General features: G+C 47.8%; 1 protein-coding gene and 2 long non-coding RNA genes across 6 annotated transcripts; 2 read left to right on the forward strand and 1 right to left on the reverse strand.

The window, feature by feature from the left end:
- The first annotated feature begins 27 nt into the window (after positions 1-27).
- Positions 28-4,176, forward strand: LOC135262159 (uncharacterized). Of its 4 annotated transcripts, none has more exons than XR_010332127.1 (8): positions 28-314; positions 477-494; positions 633-687; positions 995-1,045; positions 1,178-1,279; positions 1,707-1,836; positions 1,971-2,486; positions 3,470-4,176. It is a non-coding gene; the product is annotated as an uncharacterized LOC135262159 (long non-coding RNA). The 4 variants fall into 4 exon arrangements; XR_010332126.1 differs by lacking the exon at positions 477-494 and adding an exon at positions 504-521; XR_010332125.1 differs by lacking the exon at positions 477-494 and having other exon boundaries at positions 28-332; positions 1,707-1,867; positions 2,035-2,486.
- A 1,490-nt stretch (positions 4,177-5,666) lies between these two features.
- grinaa (glutamate receptor, ionotropic, N-methyl D-aspartate-associated protein 1a (glutamate binding)) lies at positions 5,667-19,493 on the reverse strand. Its single transcript, XM_064349056.1, has 7 exons — positions 19,355-19,493; positions 10,310-10,584; positions 9,734-9,849; positions 8,769-8,969; positions 8,049-8,177; positions 7,609-7,752; positions 5,667-6,628 (listed from the first exon to the last, which is right to left on the reverse strand). Exons 2-7 carry the CDS (start codon positions 10,569-10,571, stop codon positions 6,479-6,481), a joined length of 1,002 nt encoding a protein of 333 aa, XP_064205126.1. The 5' UTR covers positions 10,572-10,584; positions 19,355-19,493; the 3' UTR covers positions 5,667-6,478.
- Positions 6,777-8,643, forward strand: LOC135262161 (uncharacterized). The gene is made up of 2 exons (XR_010332128.1): positions 6,777-7,116; positions 7,202-8,643. It is a non-coding gene; the product is annotated as an uncharacterized LOC135262161 (long non-coding RNA).
- Positions 19,494-20,405: the final 912 nt, after the last annotated feature.

Genomic DNA, 20,405 nt, shown 5'->3' on the forward strand with positions numbered 1-20,405 from the left:
GCTTATGAAGGCGAAGAGAGGAGGGGTGGGGCTTATAAAGGGGAAGATAGTAGGGGCGGGGCTTATAGCTATGCGGAGCCAGGCAGAGATGTGAGGGTGAGTGGTGGCCAAAGGAATGCTGGGAACTCTGAGCAGGAGGTGGAAGGAACGGAGTGGCTGAGAGGGCCCCCAGCCAGGGAGGGGCCCTCAGCGAGGGGGGGGCCCACCACTGTGAATGAGCTTCCAGAAACATTCAGGCGCTTCCTGTCTGGAGCTGGAGAGAAAAGAAGAGTCAGTCGGTTTTCCCAGGACACAGAGCCGAGCAGGTTGGAGCAGTACCCAACACCGAGCAGGTTAGAGCAATACCCAACACTGAGTAGCTTAGAACAACACCCAACACTGAGCAGGTTAGAGGGAGACCCAACACTGAGCAGGTTAGAGGGAGACCCAACACTGAGCAGCTTAGACAGATACCCAACACTGAGCAGCTTAGAGAGATACCCAACACTGAGCAGGTTAGAGAGATACCCAACACTGAGCAGGTTAGAGCACAACAATACCCTTTTCCCCAATCCTTTTGTTCACACATTCATACCTGTTCATTTTCAGTTCTACTGTGGGAAATAAAATTTTCCTGATTGTTTAACCTGCAGGGAGGCAGGACTGGACCCAAAGAAGCTGAAACTGGATCTTCTGAACTTTGGAAAGGTGTGTTACTGAAGCTCTGAGGTATGTGTGGCAGGTGGAGGTGTAGAAGGAAGAGATGTGTGATAGGTGGAGGTATAGGAGGAGTAGGTGTTGTGTGGCAGGTGGAGGTATAGGAGGGGTAGGTGTGTGTGGCAGGTGGAGTTGTGTGGCAAGTGGAGGTGTAGGAGATGTGTGGCAGGTGGAGGTCTAGGAGGAGGAGGTGTGTGTGGCAGGTGGAGGTGTAGGAGGAGATGTGTGGCAGGTGGAGGTCAAGGAGGAGGAGGTGTGTGTGGCAGGTGGAGGTGTTGACTGCTGTTTTTATGTTCAGGTGGATTTCCAGGGGATGGTTTCTGAAAGCGGCGATGTGCTGGATGACCTGGTGAGGGCGCTGTAATCCTCCTTAGCTGGCAGACTTCCAGTCGGGTCTTTGTCTTTGCACTGTGCAGTCTGTGGAAATGTTGCGGGTTTGAGTCTGATGAGCAATGCATGTTTCATCCTGGCCTAACTGCAGAGGAACATCGACATCGGAAGTGTGGAAGAAGCCAACTTCATCAAAGAAAAACTGTGTAATCTGCTGAGAGAGTTTCAAGCCAACAAATCTCAAAGGGAAAGGGTAAGCAAACGTGTGTTTGTGTAGAGTAATTTTATATAACGTGTGTGTGTGTGTGTGTTTGTGTGTAGTGCGTGTATGTATATGTGTGTTGGTGCATGTGTGTGTGTGTAGAGTAATTTTATATAACGTGTGTGTATGTGTAGAGTGTGTGTGTGTATTGTGTGAGAGTGTGTGTGTGTGTGTGTGCATGTGCAGGTGTGTAGACTGCGTGTAGTGTGTATGTGTAGAGTGTGTGTACAGTATGTAGTGCATGTGTGTGCGTGCACGTGCAGGTGTGTACAGTGTGTGTAGAATGTGTATGTGTACTGTGTGTGTGTGTGTAGAGTGTGTGTACAGTGTGTGTATGTGTACTGTGTGTGTGTGTGTAGAGTGTGTGAGTGTGAGTGATGGAGATGTTTAATGGTTGTCTTTATTTTTCCTCTCCCAGGCTGGGAGGAAAAGCCCATCGGGTTTTTACAGAGATTATAATCACCTGAGCTCCCAGCAACAAGGACCTTCAACCGACCACAGTCATGTGATCACAGCCTTCCAAGATCCACAAGATCACTATGAAAGGGGTCAGAGTGATCCACAGATCGTTAATGAAGGGTCACTGGAGAGAATCCACAAGATCGTTGAAAAAGGTCGAGAGATCCACAAGTCACTTTGAAAGGGCAGAGAGATCACAAGATTACCGGAAAGCGAGAGTCAGATAGAAAGGATTCACAAGATCACTTTGAAAGCGGTCAGAGAGATCAACAAGATTACCTTGGAAGAGGTCAGAGAGATTCACAAGATCGCTTTGAAAAAGGTCGGAGAGATTCACAAGATAACTTTGAAAGGGGTCAGAGAGATCAACAAGATCACCTTGAAAGAGGTCAGAGAGATTCACAAGATCGCTTTGAAAAAGGTTGGAGAGATTCACAAGATCACTTTGAAAGAGGTCGGAAAGATTCACAAGATCGCTTTGAAAGAGGTCAAAGAGATTCACAAGATCACTTTGAAAGGGGTCAGAGAGATCAACAAGATCACCTTGGAAGAGGTCGGAGAGATTCACAGGATCACTTTGAAAGGGGTCAGAGAGGTCAACAAGATCACCTTGGAAGAGGTCAGAGAGATTCACAAGACCGCTATGAGGAACATGGAAGAGGCCGAAAAGATCACTATGATTCTGTACGATCACGTGAGAGATCAGATCCCAGAGCTACACATCGAGATTCATATGAAGGTAAAGGTATTAAATCTTCATTTAGTAGCTTGACCGTTTAATTGCTTGCAACGGAAGACTTGGTGTTTATAGATACAGCAGAAAGCCATGAACTTAAAAATTTTCAAACACGTCTGAAGCTGCTGGTGGCCTTTTCCAGTGGCATGCTAGAAGTGTAAGAGTGAGCTCACAGTCAGTGTGTTCATATCGCTTGTTTTAGTCATTCTGGTTGTACTATGTACCCCTTTTGTTTGCATAAAACGTATCCTAAACTGTCTTTCCGACATTTTCCTGACCCCGTTTAACGGGATGGTTCACTTTCTGGGGTCTTTTGATATTATTTTAAATATCTTAAATATCAAAGAACTGTCTAGGCCAGTGGTAACTGACCTTGTTCCTGGAGATCTGACATGCTGTGAGGTTTCATTCCAACCTCGACACCTCATCCCACACCTGATTCTACGGCTAGCGATCTCGTTGAGCTGCTAATTGGTAGAGTCAGGTGTGCCAAATTAGGGTCGGAATGAAAACCAACAACGCATGGATCTCCAAGAACAAGGTTGGTTACCACTGGTCTAGACCAGTGTAAAATGTACACTAAAACTCAAATGTAAAAAGTCAAAAGAACAGTAACCTGTGCTTTTAAAATCCCAGCAAGCGCTTGGCTCCTTTAATAACAATCTCATTTAAATTTATCAGAATAGTGCATTGCTTTCATGACCAAAGTTAGCTTCCGTACATTAGCTGCATTGCCGTAGGAACTTGGCAAACTACCTTCCTGTTACCATGGTGATGTATTATTTTTGACCTGTGTTTCATTGCAAAAAATTTTGTTCACAGCTATTAAGAGGCCAGTTCTTTCTAGAGACTTTGCTGTCTAATGGATGTTTTATGGTGTCGAATTGCTTCTAGAAGAGAGAAACATGCTATGACTCTCCATATTTTATAGTTTAAGTAATACATTACGTGATGGTCTAACTGCACTGTTATGCTTGTCTTTTCAGATGTTTTTGGAAAGGCCGCTCCTGATACCAAAAGAAGTCCTGTTCGACGTGGCATGCATAATTACCCACAATCCTCCTCTCTCCCAGATGTATGGTCACCCAAGCAGAGGCTAGACAGGATGCAGCCCACTACGGAGTTTGACCCCCGCCTGCCCCTTCCCCCAACCCCCCTGCAGCGGGGTCATAGCGGCCCCGAAAACTCAGCCTCCCTGGAAAAGATCACCTCTACCCTCCTGCAGATGGTGGCCCGCAATCGCCCTTTCTGACTTGCCCTTCGCCGCCACCTGCTGGTCAGCTGAGGCAGTGCAGCTAAACGTAGTCTCGTGTGAATGACGAACATGGTGTCAAATTGGGTTTCAAATTTTTATAGTTCAGAGGTTTGACTTGCTCGGTTTTTCCAGACACTAAGTAGATATGTTGTGGGGCAGCCATGGCAGCGGTTATGCTGTTAAATTGTGCTGGTGGTGGGACTGCTTCAGCCTGTACAGAAATCAGCCGTGAGTTTACCTGCCTCCTCCTCCTCCTCTCTTCCCTGTCCCGTTCAGTATACAGCGCTCAACATGTCAGAAGCTCTTCATTTTCCCCTATTTCTGATTGTATTCAGGCCAGTTATTACCATTTTTTTTTTTTTTTTTTTTACCAGTTATGCTCATTTTGTCTAGTGTTCATTAAAATGCTGTTCTTGGAACCAAGCAAATTTATCTTTACATTGCAGACCCAAATTGCTGTTCCTGCACATCACAAATTCAGCAGCTATAAACAACCAAAACATGTGCTCAGACACGCACGCACACGTCCGCGCAACCACACACACACGGCACGTCAGCGCGCAGACACGCACCACACACGCTGCGCGCACACAGCACACACAACACCAACGCGGCAACACGCCACAACACACACACGCGTGCAGACACGCACGCAGACACACGCGCGCGCAGACACACACGCACACACACACACACGCGTGCAGACACGCACGCAGACACACACGCGCGCGCAGACACACACGCTCACACACACACACACACACGCGCAGACACACACGCTCACACACACACACACGCTTTAAACAGCACTCACGTTGTGCTCCGGGTTGTTTCAGGTTTAGCTTTATTTGTTTTAAAAGTGAAGAACATTGCAGGAATAAAATGCAAATTTACAGGAAGCAAAACTGAATATTTTACTCTACAACTCAGAAGCACACTGACCTTTCTGCTGGAAATGGACAGAAATGCAGGAGGAGTTAAGGGGTGAAGATAGAGGGCTGCAGTGTGTGCTGTAGCAGCTAGCGTAGCTGGTCCCTGCTCCCCACGCGGATGAGCCCTAACGCTGCCTTCACACCGCTGCGATGAGGGGCTGCAAGAGCACCGCACTGCTGACACTGTGTGTGATTTAGGGTTACATCATATCCTGTCCTGACGCACTGGAGATTTAGGGTTACATCATATCCTGTCCTGACGCACTGGAGATTTAGGGTTACATCATATCCTGTCCTGACGCACTGGAGATATAGGGTTATGCCATATCCTGTCCTGACGCACTGGAGATTTAGGGTTACATCATATCCTGTCCTGACGCACTGGAGATATAGGGTTATGCCATATCCTGTCCTGACGCACTGGAGATTTAGGGTTACATCATATCCTGTCCTGACGCACTGGGAGATTAGGGTTATCATATCCTGTCCTGACGCACGGAGATTTAGGGTACATCATATCCTGTCCTGACGCACTGGAGATTTAGGGTGACATCATATCCTGTTCCCTGAAAAGCACCTGGGAGAATTTAGGGTGACATCATATCCTGTCCTGACGCACTGGAGATATAGGGTTACGCCATATCGTGTCCTGACGCATTGTAGATTTAGGGTTTGCGTCACTACCGAGTCTGGACTTCAAGTCCCTACTGCGCAGTCTCTGGCTCCAACTTAGACAACATGTCGGCGCCCATGAACTACACTTCCCAGACTTCAAAACCTTTTTCACCAAGCCAATGAGAGTCAATGGGTGAGGTTACAGTGACTGCAATATTTTTGTACAGACTATGTTCCAAGCCCATCCAGGGGTCCAGGAAGTCACCACTGCCTCTGCTACTGCCCCCTCCCAGGAACAGCAGTGCTGGCCCAAGGCCAGAGATGTAGAGTGGGGGGTTCAGGGGGGATGTGGGGCTGTTTGAGGGTTGCGGCGGGGTTGTGGGAGGGTTACAGGGGGGTTGTGGGAGGGTTGCTGGGAGGTTATTGGATTGTTGCTGGTGTGTTTGTTATAGGATGGCGGGGTGGTTGTTGGAATGTTGTTGGAGGGTTGCTGGGAGGTTGTGGGAATGTTCTTTGGAGGGTAGTGAGGGGGTTGTGGGAGGGTTGCGAGGAGGTTGTTGGAATGTTGTTGGAGGGTTGCAGGGAGGTTGGTGGAGGGTTGCAGGGGGGTTGTTGTAATGTTTGTTGGAGGGTAGTGAGGAGGTTGTTGGAGGGTAGTGAGGGGGTTGTGGGAGGGTTGCAGGGAGGTTGTTGGAATGTTTGTTGGAGGGTTGCAGTTGCATGCTACATACAGCCCTACAGGTCAATAAATAAATCACAACATCATAACTTATTCATATTAATAAAACTGATCAGGAGCTGCCTGTCTACCCACTCCTACCTGTGGGTCAGAAGTCAAATCACAAGCAAACGCATAGTCTTCTTACAAACACAAAAAAACACTGTCCACATCAGTTATTATACAAAAACAACATAAACAGCCTACACTGCAGAGAGGGGGGAGGGTGGGTCAGGCACAGTGGGGTGGGGCTGGAAGGGGGGTGGGTTGTGAATTAGGGACTTAGACTTCACTCTGCAGAGGAACCACAAATTCCACAGAGTGGTGCAATCAAAGACAAAAACCGACCGGCAATCCAAAACTTTTTCGGGCTGTGACTGAGTGAAAATTAGTGAAGAGTGTTTTTTTTTTTTTTTTTCAAGCCTGGCCTCTGAAGGGTGTGGAGAAGAAGGGCATCCTGTCCCCTAGGGGGCGCTCAATCGCGCGCCCGGCCCACAATGGCCAGGATGAACAGGAAGATGTTGATGATGTCGGTGTAGAGATTCAGCGCGGCGAAGATGTACTCCTCCGGGCTCAAAGCCAGTTTCTTGTTTCCCAGCAACAGCTGGGTGTCCACAGCCAAGAACTGCAAATAAACACATTACGCACAGATCATTATACGTAATACGCAACATATACCATTAAACATTACGCACAATCATTAATACGCCACATATCATAAAATACCACATCATCTAAATTACGCACACATTACATATAACCATTACCACAGATCATACGTAAATTACGCACACATTATACACATTATAAACACATTACGCACAGATCATACGTAAATTACGCACACATTATACACATTATAAACACATTACGCACAGATCATACGTAAATTACGCACACATTATACACATTATAAGCACATCATACATGCAGCACGCCGGGGTCTGTGGGCGGATTATTTCAGTGTCTGGTGAACGGGACTAATTTAGCAGACGCATTGTTGGGTAGAAGTCAAGCTGCCAAAAAAAATTACTTAAAGATTCACGGAAGTTCACTTGGTTATAGCAATCGCAAGAATAGCTTCAGAATACAGTGTTAAGGTGCAGTGTTAAGGTGTGGGTGAGCGACGTGTTAGGGTGCAGTGTTAAGGCGTAGTGTTAAGGTGCGGGTGAGTGCAGTGTTTAGGGGCAGTGTTGAGGTGTGGTGTTAAGGTGCAGTGTTAAGGCGCGGGTGAGTGCAGTGTTTAGGTGCAGTGTTAAGATCCAGTGTTAAGGCGCGGGTGAGTGCAGTGTTAAGGTGTAGTGTTAAGGCACGGGTGAGTGCAGTGCTTAGGTGCAGTGTTAAGGCACGGGTGAGTGCAGTGCTTAGGTGCAGTGTTAAGGCATAGTGTTAAGGTGCGGGTGAATGCAGAGTTAAGGCGCGGGTGAGTGCAGTGTTTAAGGGCAGTGTTAAGGTGCAGTGTTGAGGTGCAGTGTTAAGGCACGGGTGAGTGCAGTGCTTAGGTGCAGTGTTAAGGCATGTGTGAGTGAAGTGCTTAGGTGCAGTGTTAAGGTGCAATGTTGAGGTGCAGTGTTAAGGTGCGGTGTTAAGGTGTGTGTGACTCACGCAGGTGAAGAGCAGCGCTCCCAGGGACGCGTAGACGATGTGCAGGATCCGGTGGCGAATGAAGATGCAGAGGAAGGAGAAGAGTAGCAGCACGATGAGGCAGACGAACAGGACCCCCCGACAGGAAGTGAAGTCGTATTTGCTCTGTTTCAGGTCACATGACAGGAACGGTTTCATCAAAGTGAAAAAAGGAAAGGGTTTTTATCATAATGCAGTTCTCACATAATGCTACTTGAGAACTACTGGAGAAGATCTGGCTGCTAGTTCAGGTCTGATCTGAACTAAAGAGTTCAGCCGTGTAGACAGCCTCAGGACAGATTAGAGAGAGGAGTAACTCCACTCATCACAGAGTGTATGAGAGAGAGTGTGAGAGAGAGACTGACCTGCAGAGAGATGGGGAAGCGAGGGAGTGTGAGAGAGAGAGAGAGAGAGAGACTGACCTGCAGAGAGAAGAGGACCACAGTGAAGCACACTACAGCCGTGATGCCCACAGCCATGATGACGGAGTCCGTGTCGTAGAAGCTGGCGATCATCCCCACCATGTAGGACAGACTGAGCGTCAGGATGGACTGCAGGACACACACAACAGCGTCTCAGTCAGCACCACAGAACAGCGTCTCAGTCAGCACCACAGAACAGCGTCTCAGTCAGCACCACACAACAGCGTCTCAGTCAGCACCACACAACAGCGTCTCAGTCAGCACCACAGAACAGCGTCTCCAATCAGCACCACAGAACAGCGTCTCAGTCAGCACCACAGAACAGCGTCTCAGTCAGCACCACACAACAGCGTCTCAGTCAGCACCACACAACAGCGTCTCAGTCAGCACCACAGAACAGCGTCTCAGTCAGCACCACAGAACAGCGTCTCAGTCAGCACCACACAACAGCGTCTCAGTCAGCACCACAGAGGGGGCCCGTGTCTGTGATCCCGTCACTCTAGGGGCCCCGTGTCTGTAATCACCCAAAGAGCCCCTTATGTTTTAATGTGCAATAGTTCCTGTCAAATAAACGAATAAATAAAATTAAATTAAACTTGCCGTCATCTTACTTTTACAGAGTGCTCATGAGGTCAGTTTCTGCATGTTGTCGGCCTTGTTCCCCATGGAAACCCCCTCCCCACCCCCACCCTCCCTCCCCCCAGTCCAGCCGGGCCGTACCAACGCCACCAGGTTCCAGGGGTGTTTGCGGCGAAATTCTCCGCAGCAGCTGAGCACGATGAGGGTGACGAAGAAGATGGCGTAGGACACGTAGTACGTCCACGGGTTCATCCGCACGAAGCGCTTGGCATCGTCCACGAAGGTGAAGACCGCCACGAAGGAGAAGGTGACCAGCAGCTGGACGGTCAGGACCAGAAACACCTGCAACACACGGACAGGTGTGCTGCACAGGTGCGGTGTTCAGGTGTGCGGTACAGGGGTGCTGCACAGGTGTGGTGTTCAGGTGTGCGGTACAGGGGTGCTGCACAGGTGTGGTGTTCAGGTGTGCTGTACAGGGGTGCTGCACAGGTGTGGTGTTCAGGTGTGCTGCACAGGTGCGGTGTTCAGGTGTGCGGTACAGGGGTGCTGCACAGGTGTGGTGTTCAGGTGTGCTGCACAGGTGCGGTGTTCAGGTGTGCGGTACAGGGGTGCTGTACAGGTGCGTGTTCAGGTGTGCGGGACAGGGGTGCTGCACAGGTGTGGTGTTCAGGCGTGCGGTGCAGGGGTGCTGCACAGGTGTGGTGTTCAGGTGTGCTGCACAGGTGCGGTGTTCAGGTGTTTCACATGGGCGTAGTGTACAGGTGCGTGTTCCAGTGTGCTGTACAGGTGCGTGTTCAGGTGTGCTGTACAGGTGCATGTTCCAGTGTGCTGTACAGGTGCGTGTTCAGGTGTGCGGTGCAGGGGTGCTGCACAGGTGGGGTGTTCAGATATGCAGCACAGGTACAGTGTTCAGGAGTTTCACATGGGCATAGTGTACAGGTGCGGTGTTCAGGTGTTTGTCATAGGCGTAGTGTACAGGTGCAGTGTTCAGGTGTTTCACACAGGTGTAGTGTACAGGTGCAGTGTTCAGGTGTTTCACACAGGTGTAGTGTACAGGTGCGGTGTTCAGGTGTTTCACACAGGTGTAGTGTTCAGGTGAGTCTTACCTTGCGTATGAAGGCCTGCCGAATTGACTTGTCCTCAAAGCCTGAGCTGCTGAACTCCTCGTTGCCATAGTAAGATGGAGGTACATCACCGTGGTAACCAGGGTTGTTCAGAGGAGCTGAAATTGAAACACCTGTTTTGTTACTGCAAATGTGCAGTGATACACATAAAGGAATCACTTGTAATAATAAGCATCACTTTAGATCATGTTATTCAGCAGGCAGAAGCATCTTATCCAAGGCACCTTGCACAGACGGGCAGTACTTTCAGCGTTCAGGAGATTTCCTAATACTGAAGCCACAAGAAGAAGGAAGCAACAGCCGTACAGGAAGTGACAGTGCACCCTTACAGGAAATTATAGCGCGTACCTACCTGACAAGACAGATTAGCCACAATGCAGAACTACCCTCTGACACTAGTGAGCACTAGACCCCCATAGGAAGAGAGAGAGAGAGAGAGAGAGAGAGAGCGCGACAGGGGGAGAGGGAGAGCGAGAGAGAGAGAGAGAGAGAGAGAGAAAGAGAAAGGGGAAGAGGGAGAAAAACCGGCTCAGACTGGTTGGGGTTGTGTGTACTCACCGGTGGACCCAGCAGTGAAGTCTGGTTGGGGCGGGGCCTGCTGGTAAGGGCCTGGAGGATAGGGCATCTGCGGGTAGGGGGCGGGGCCAAACCCCGGCTGCACGAAGGCAGCGGGCGAGGGGTAGGGTGCGCCCCCGGGGGGGGCCTGGCTGTAGTTGGGGGGGGGCATGGCGAAGCTGGTGGGGCTGGGCTGTCCGAACACGGAGTTGTGCAAAGGGTTGGTCTCCCCCATCACAGGGTAGCTGCTCTTATCCTTGGACATGGCCGTGTGCTGCCTGCAGAGGAGACAAGACACCTGCACATCACCATCGAACCCGCAACAGCGTCACCCAAACACACCTGTACTTCACCATCGAACCCGCAACAGCGTCACCCAAACACACCTGTACATCACCATCGAACCCGCAACAGCGTCACCCAAACACACCTGTACATCACCATCGAACCCGCAACAGCGTCACCAAACCACCTGTACAACCAAACGCAACAGCGTCACCCAAACACACCTGTACATCACCATCGAACCCGCAACAGCGTCACCCAAACACACCTGCACATCACCATCGAACCCGCAACAGCGTCACCAAAACACACCTGTACATCACCATGTGCGTAATGAGTGTGTGTGTGGTGTGTGTGCGTAATGAGTGAGTGTAAGTGTGTGTTGTGAGTCATGAGTGAATGTAAGTGTGTAGGTGTGTGCATGGGGTGTGTGTGTAGCGAGTGTGTTTAATGAGAATGTGTGTGTATTTGGTGTGTGTACTGAGTGTGTGAGTGTAAGTGAGTGTGTGGTGTATAAGTGTGTGTGTGTGAGTTTAAGTGTGTGTGTGTGTAGTGTGTGTGACAGACCTCCTCCTCTCTTCCCTGTCTCTGGGGCTATGAAACAGGAGCCACCAGTTCATGTGTTACTGTTACCATGACGATGGCCCCACAGCATCATGGGCCCAAACGACTCTATTCCCCCCTCCTTTTCTCTATCCCCCCTTCCCCACCTCCTCTCCATTCTCCATCTCTTCTGTATTTTTCTCTTCCCCCACCATCTCACCCCCCCCCCCCTTTATAAAGCAGAATGGATACCAGCATGATTATATAACTCTGCCCTACTTCCTCTGTCTCTTTAATCCCATCTGTCTCTTTTCTGGACTCCTCCCTCCCTCTCTCCCTCCATCCCACTCCCTCTCCCTTATTCACTGTCTCAGTCCAGTGCATTCATCAACAAGCTTCAAGCAGAGAGCTCCAGTCCTGGAGGGCCGCAGTGCCTGCAGGTTTAACTCCAGTCCTGGAGGCCCAAGCGTCTGCTATTTTTTTTAACTCCATCCTAGAAGGCGAAGGTCAGCAGGTTTTAACTCCCCATCCTGGGGTGCTCTTTAATCCATCTGCCGGTTTTAGACTTCCATCCCTGCTACGCTCACGCACTGCACTGTTTACTCTCAGTCCGTGCAGCCACAAGCTTCAAGCAGAGAGCTCCAGTCCTGGAGGGCCGCAGTGCCTGCAGGTTTAACTCCAGTCCTGGAGGGCCGCAGCGCCTGCAGGTTTACCTCCAGTCCTGGAGGGCCGCAGCGTCTGCAGGTTTAACTCCAGTCCTGGAGGGCCGCAACGTCTGCAGGTTTAACTCCAGTCCTGGAGGGCTGCAGTGCCTGCAGGTTTACCTCCAGTCCTGGAGGGCCGCAGTGCCTGCAGGTTTACCTCCAGTCCTGGAGGGCCGCAGGGTCTGCAGGTTTAACTCCAGTCCTGGAGGGCCGCAGCGTCTGCAGGTTTAACTCCAGTCCTGGAGGGCTGCAGCGTCTGCAGGTTTAACTCCAGTCCTGGAGGGCCGCAGCGTCTGCAGGTTTAACTCCAACTGAAAGTGGCTGCAGTTTTAGGGAAGTTCACAGAAGTGTGCCTCTTATCAGACCACTAAAGAAAACAGACACAGTTTACTGTGCTGACAGGGAGTCATCAAATGTGATGAAGAGACAGTGCTCAGTTGCAAAACATCTGATTGTATCGGCATTGCGTAAAACTTAGGTTCTCCGTAATACAGTGTAACCATGTTTTGTATTGTTGGAAAGCCGGTGTCATGGGGAATAAGCTGGTTTCTCAGCTGCAAAGGTTAACGGGAGCGGTGGAGCGGTGTAATGGTTCAGGGAGACTCGCAGATGCATATGCGTACAGCCAGTTAACCACGCGCATTCTGCACCATTGTATATTGTCATTATTACTAAACACACTGAACAATAAACTGCATTCATTTGAACCTGGCCTTCCTCTTTGACTCTTACCACTGCACACCTAGCAGTTTTAAGGGCCTAACGTGCAGGCAGAACTCAGGATATCTGCACCCCATTGTTACTTGCCTATATACTAGTGTTGCAGCAGGACTGTATTTATGCAGGCTACGCAAGCCAGAGGCACGCCCACATCTACCTAGACAGACAGGGATCCATACGGAGAAACACTACTGGTGGACAGCAGTCTCCTCCACCTACTCCACCAACTGTTAGCCCAGAGGAAAGGTTGGAACACTATTTTGGAGTCAGATAACTGCTAACATTAAATGAAAATACTATGGGGCGACAGCTCAGGGGGTAAGAGCGGTTATAGGGGCGACATAGCTCAGGAGGTAAGAGCAGTTATAGGGGCGACATAGCTCAGGAGGGGCGACATAGCTCAGGGGGTAAGAGCAGTTATAGGGGTGACATAGCTCAGGGGGTAAGAGCAGTTATAGGGGCGACAGCTCAGGGGGTAAGAGCAGTTATAGGGGTGACAGCTCAGGGGGTAAGAGCAGTTATAGGGGTGACAGCTCAGGGGTAAGAGCAGTTATAGGGCGGACATAGCTCAGGGGTAAGAGCAGTTATAGGGGCGACATAGCTCAGGGGTAAGAGCAGTTATAGGGGCGACATGGCTCAGGGGTAAGAGCAGTTATAGGGGCGACATAGCTCAGGGGGTAAGAGCAGTTATAGGGGCGACATAGCTCAGGGGGTAAGAGCAGTTATAGGGGCGACATAGCTCAGGGGGTAAGAGCAGTTATAGGGGCGACATAGCTCAGGGGGTAAGAGCAGTTATAGGGGCGACATAGCTCAGGGGGTAAGAGCAGTTATAGGGGCGACATAGCTCAGGGGGTAAGAGCAGTTATAGGGGCGACATAGCTCAGAGGGTAAGAGCAGTTATAGGGGCGACATAGCTCAGGGGTAAGAGCAGTTATAGGGGTGACATAGCTCAGGGGGTAAGAGCAGTTATAGGGGCGACATAGCTCAGGGGGTAAGAGCAGTTATAGGGGCGACATAGCTCAGGGGGTAAGAGCAGTTGTCTGGCAGTCAGAGGGTTGCCGGTTCGATCCCCCACCCTGGGCATGTCGAAGTGTCCCTGAGCAAGTCACCTAACCCCTAATTGCTCTGGTGAATGCGAGGCATCAATTTTAAAGCGCTTTGGACCATTTACTAGACTTTATTGCTTTGATTTATTTTTTTAGTTCATCGGTTGACTTAATTTGGCATAGCTAAAAATGTGGGGAATCAACATGAAACAGCCGTTTCTGTTAAAAGGTAAAAACACCCACGTGTGTAAGAACCATGAAATAAAAGCCGATTGCCTGCACTTTTGGCTCATGTTCATCTTTTGATCTCAGATCCAAATATAAGTACTTATGTTGTAAATAAGACTGGATAAGAATGCCTGCTAAATTAATGTAATGTAAATATGTAATGTGTGTCTGTGCCTGTGTGTTTGTGTGTCTGTGCATGTGTTTGTGTGTATGTGCTTGAGTGTGTGTGTGTTTGTGCATGTGTGTGTGTGTGTTTTTGTGTCGGGTGTGTGTATGTGCTTATGCGTGTGTTTTCGTGTCTGTTTTTGTTTCTGTATGTGTGTTTGTGTGTATGTGGTTGAGTGTGTGTTTGTGCATGTGTGTGTGTGTGTGTTTTTGTGTCGGGGTGTGTGTATGTGCTTATGCGTGTGTTTTCGTGTCTGTTTTTGTTTCTGTATGTGTGTTTGTGTGTATGTGCTTGAGTGTGTGTTTGTTTGTGTGTGTGTGTGTGTTTTTGTGTCTGTGTGTGTATGTGCTTATGCGTGTGTTTTTTTGTCTGTTTTTGTTTCTGTATGTGTGTTTGTGTGTATGTGCTTGAGTGTGTGTGTTTGTTCGTGTGTGTGTGCATGCGTGTGTGTGTGCATGTGCTTGTGTGTGTGTATGTGTGTCAGTGTGTCAGTGACTGACTCGCTGTAGGAGAAGAGGGGAATTGAGAGGAAGCAAGTCAGTCACTCTGGTAATTAACGGTTAGGAGGACGATAAAAATCCTCTTAGGGGAGGTGAGCACAGATAATAAGTCTGCCTCTATTTCCACTGCCTGTGCTGTGTGTGGTACACAGATGGATTATAACCCCTCCAGCCCCCCTCCCTCCAGCCCCCACACGGGCCAGTCACAGCACCCTCTGCAGGCCAGAGAGAGGAGGTGCATTTTCTTTCCTGTTTATTAGCTTCTGTCTGAGCCTGCTGGTTAAATGCCAACATTAAAATGAACATGGCCTGAGCAGCCTGTGTGTGTGTGTGTGATTGGCTGGTCTCTTTTCATGTGTGTGTGTGATTGGCTGGTCTCTGATTGTGTTAGTGTGTGACTGGCCGGTCTCTGATTGTGTGTGTGTGTGTGTGTGTGTGTGTGTGATTGGCTGATCTCTGATTGTGTGTGTGTGTGATTGGCTGGTCTCTGACTGTGTGTGAGTGTGAGATTGTCTGGTCTCTGATTGTGTGTGTGTGTGTGTGACTGTCTGGTCTCTGACTGTCTGTGAGTGTGTAATTGGCTGGTCTCTGACTGTGTGTGAGTGTGTAATTGGCTGGTCTCTGACTGTGTGTGAGTGCGTGATTGGCTGATCTCTGGCTGTGTGTGTGTGTGTGTGTTTGTGTGATTGGCTGGTCTCTGACTGTGTGTGTGTGTAATTGGCTGGTCTCTGACTGTGTGTGAGTGTGTAATTGGCTGGTCTCTGACTGTGTGTGTGTGTGATTGTCTGGTCTCTGACTGTGTGTGAGTGTGTAATTGGCTGGTCTCTGACTGTGTGTGAGTGTGTGATTGTCTGGTCTCTGACTGTGTGTGAGTGTGTAATTGTCTGGTCTCTGACTGTGTGTGAGTGTGTAATTGGCTGATCTCTGATTGTGTGAGTGTGTAATTGGCTGGTCTCTGACTGTGTGTGTGTGTGTGTGTGTGATTGTTTGGTCTCTGACTGTGTGTAGTGTGTGTGTGTGATTGTCTGGTCTCTGACTGTGTGTGGTGTGTGATTGTCTGATCTCTGACTGTGTGTGGTGTGTGATTGTCTGGTCTCTGACTGTGTGTGTGTGTGTGATTGTCTGGTCTCTGACTGTGTGTGTGTGTGATTGTCTGGTCTCTGACTGTGTGTGAGTGTGTGATTGTCTGTTCTCTGACTGTGTGTGTGTGTGTGATTGTCTGGTCTCTGACTGTGTGTGTGTGTGATTGTCTGGTCTCTGACTGTGTGTGAGTGTGTGATTGTCTGTTCTCTGACTGTGTGTGTGTGTGTGTGTGTGTGTGTGTGTGTGTGTGTGTGTGTGATTGTCTGGTCTCTGACTGTGTGTGAGTGTGTGATTGTCTGGTCTCTGACTGTGTGTGTGTGTGTGATTGTCTGGTCTCTGACTGTGTGTGGTGTGTGATTGTCTGGTCTCTGACTGTGTGTGTGAGTGTGTATTGTCTGTTCTCTGACTGTGTGTGGTGTGTATTGGTCTGGTTCTGATGTGTATGTGGTGTGTGTGATTGGCTGGTCTCTGATTGTGTGTGTGTGTGATTGGCTGCTCTCTGACTGTGCGTGTGTGTGTGTGATTGGCTGGTCTGATTGTGTGTGTGTGATTGGCTGGTCTCTGATTGTGTGAATGCGTGATTGGCTGATCTCTGACTGTGTGTGTGTGTGTGATTGGCTGGTCTCTGACTGTGTGTGTGTGTGATTGGCTGGTCTCTGCTCAGTTCAGTCTGATGTAGCCCTGCAGCCTCTGAAGTACAGGGTCGGTTTATTAAACATGTTTAATGCACAGTGATGGAAGGTTCATCCTCTGACTATCCGAAACAGATATTCATGTTACAAGGAAGTAATATTCCATTTTCATTTAAGGACTTTCAATCATTGATAACTATTAATGTGTAATCACTTCATTTATTGCAATATGCTATGCTAAAAGATTCCTTTTGAAGGACGTTAGACTTGCAACTAATGTATTGATGGAGATTCTGCTAAAATGCATAAGTCCTAAATGTTGAAAGCATGGGCACATGTTCAATAAAACTAACTCGTTTTGGGAATAGGAGGAGTAGAAAGATGAATAATGGCCAATATAAAAATATAGGATCAGAACAGGGCTACAGAACCCCTGCTGGTGCTGTCCCACAACTTGTGTCTTTAATCTTTCGCTGATTAAACGGCCCAACACTGTCTCCGCAAGTTTCTCTCTCCGTTTCAGACCAGCGCTCGACGAGCGAATGGCGCCAATATCCCACCCAGGAAAAACCTTTCACCTGCAGCTGCCGTCGGTACGTAACGGGGACATCCGCTTTCTGGACGACTGAATCTCGGAGATTAGTTTACTCCCTTGATTTTGTAACCTGCGAATGTACGGCGATCAAAGATATTTTAAGAATATCGTTTCATAACAACTCGCCACCTGCGGTAGGGGACAGCTAATGCTACGGGAAAACACAATGAAACCACTTTTTTTTTTTACGCATAGACCTATCGTAAGGACAGGCGAACACACAGTCACGACCCAATTAAAATGGGAAAATCTGGACTGAAATTGGGCAACTCTTAAAAGATTCACAAAACTGGGACTGTCGGTGTTCTGACATTTCACCCTACCTGTGGAGTTTTCCTACAGAGGGGTATTGCACACGTGGACATCAAAATTACGTCATTTTTCTTGTGTCTATAATTTTATGCTACTTTCGGTTTTTTGACGGGTTGATGATATTTGCATGTTTTTTCACCATTAGTGTGGTTTTTCTTTCATTCTAGTTCTGATGTTAATTCAACCATTCTTCAAGCATATTATACACCAAACCAGCTTATTGTTATCAGTTCGATTCTGTTTGTTATCCAAATTGGCAAACGTTGATTCTAGTCATGAGCACACAGATAACTTCAAGGGCGTACTTTAAGGCTTATTTAATTACCAATGTGCATACAGTGATTGGCCACTTAACCAGGTGCACATACTATATAGGTGTGGCTACGCAGTGCAAATTTGACCAGTTACGTCACCGTGGGTTCGTGTAGCATAGGCCACTCGGATACTCTGTACAGCCATGTCAGGCTGTAATGGCCTTACTCATGTAGGACCTGTTTCAAGCAACAGGGCAGCATAATCCTGCTGTGCTTGGCACTTTTATGTACTTTATGGCACCAATTTGTTTGAATTGATATTTCCAATAAAACACCAATGGTAGGCTTTTCTAATAGGGAAAATGTAGGCCATCAAAATATGCTGCCAATTGTCACTAATTGTCATTATTGTCAATAATGTCACGAGGAGTATTATTTGTATAAAGCTTCAATGATGGATTCATGCTGGTAGCATTGTTAGTGCTGTCTTAATGTAAAGAGAGTTGCGATTAGAGGAAAGAAACAGCCTTTGCCTCTTTGGCTACAAAGTCTCTGCGAAACCCAGGCAAGAATGTTTTTGAACGTTGTTGGATGAATTGATGAAAATAACAATGTAATTGTAAGTTATAAGTTAAAAAGGCCTATCGCTTTTGGCTACTAACATAGCACAGTTTACTTGCGGTAATATTTGCCGATAGGGTAGCAAAGATCGATAGATGTGACTATAGAAATATACAAAACACCGGTCTGTCATGTTTCTTTATCGCTGACAGGAGGACGCCGTAGTGATGTCGTGATATTAACAGGCAGGCTAGGGGGCGGGGCGGGGGACAGAATAAAACATGGCTTTCTTTCTTCAGTCATACACACCCAAAATGTAAATGCAAGTATTTACGACTCGTATGTCATCGTACATCGTATGTCAACATAAAAGGCACCAGATAGAAACTGTCCGAAGGTTAAATCGTGTGGTCAGATAAGGAACTGTTGTAGCTTATTAAAATGCGTTCTCCACCACCCGTTAGGTTGTGACGTCCGTCTCATGAAAGTGAACTCTTACAGCACGCACAAATTGTACTGATATTTATTTGTCTATATCGTCACACCGTTTAACCTTACCTATAACCCAGCTTTTCAGCGAAATGCAGCCTAGCCGACTCCTCGCCAAACCGCTAACACGATTATAATTCACCATCGCGAATTCTGACGATATCAAATGTTTATTCCCAGACTGGAAATAAAAAGCGCCTTTGCTGGAATATAAGCTTGGAAATGAATCCACGAGGCAGATGTATATAATTGCAGCCTGTTGAATTCAAAGCACAGATACGCTCTTCGCCATTGTTTTCTACACCCATACTGGTACTGTTATCAAACCCCGCTCGCTATTAAATAACCTGCTAGCGGTACATTACAATTAAAATGCACCGTCTTTAAAAAAATTTTACAAACTAACTGCGTTGCGTGCAAATTACGTTTACTTACAATGGGAAATTTGTTGATATTTTGGCTCATGTTAATTTCGTTGTGCCCTAGTTTACATGCACCAGTTACAGCGAACCGCCAGGCCACCAGGCTCGTTCGCCAGCCCCAACTATTTCTAGTAACGCCATGCTAGTTCATGCTATGCTAGTCCAAGCAGGATCATAACCTGACTACGGATACAGAACAACCGACTGGACCAATCACCATGACGACGTAATACCGCAAATATTATCTGATAACACAGAATAAATGTGTAACCTATAGCGAATTCCACATTAAAAAAATAAAATATACATTTAGCGCCTGCTATTATTCTACAATATAGCTAACTGAAAGGTGCTTACGGGCATTTGGTTTAGTTATAGTAGGCATATTAGCAAACGGTCGTACTCTAGAATGTTTTCTACAGAATAGCTTATATTTATGTTAAATAAATGTGGACATACACACACACATATATATATAACAAATTTACAGCGGAGGAATATGACTGACCTTATTTTTTTTCCAACCTTTCACTTTCGTACCGAGAGCTGGACAACAAATCCTTTTAAAACTGCAGTCTTTGTGCTCAACCTGCGCACTGTCGTTGCGCTCGACAGCCTGTCCGATTTCAGACCATCAGTCTCCCTCGCCGACTGACGTCATTCACGCACACGCACCCGTCAGCTGACTTGCGGGAAAGGAGAGAACGAACGACCGCTCATGTTTGACCCGGGGATCCATTGAAAAGGAAAATTCAATATATAGACTACTATATATATATATATATATATAATCCAGTATACATTATATTATAATATATGCACTGTATGACCAAAAGTATCATCCCTTGGTCTGGGGCTGTTCTTCGTGGTTTGGGCTAGGTCCCTTAGTAAGCAAATCTTAATGCTACAGCATACAATCACACTCTAGATTCTAGCAGGGTCTCAATCTATCCAGAAGGCCGGTGTGGGTGCAGGCTTTTGTTCCACCAGCAGTTACACACTGATTCTGCTAATCAAACACTAGAGTCCTACTTTTCAAAGGACCTTGATTAGTGATCAGGTGTGTAACTGTCTTGGTTGGGAACAAAGCCTGCACCCAGCAACCGACCTTATCTGGATAAGATTTAGACCCTCTCTAGATGATTCTGTGCTTCCCCAACAGTGTCCTGTTTCAGCATGACAAATATCCAGAGCACACAGCAATGTCCACATAGAAATGATTTTGTCAAGGAAAGTGTGGAAGATCTTGACTGCCCTGCACAGAGCCCTGACCTCAACCGCATCCAATACCTTTGCGATCAATTTGAAAGTCAACTGCGAGCCAGCCCTAATTAGCCAATCAGTGCCCGATCTCACTAATGCTCTTCTGGCTGAATGGAAGCAAATCCCTGCAGCATTGCTCCAACATCTAGTATAAAGCCTTCCCAAAAAGTGTGGACGTTGTTATAGCAGCAAAGGGTGGACCAACTCCATATTAATGCCCATAAAGAGATGTTGGATGTCAGGTGTCCACATACTCTCTCTCTCTCTCTCTCTCTCTATATATATATATATATAGT

This window comes from Anguilla rostrata, chromosome 8 (assembly GCF_018555375.3).
Source record: "Anguilla rostrata isolate EN2019 chromosome 8, ASM1855537v3, whole genome shotgun sequence".
NCBI classification, from domain to species: Eukaryota; Metazoa; Chordata; class Actinopteri; order Anguilliformes; family Anguillidae; genus Anguilla; species Anguilla rostrata.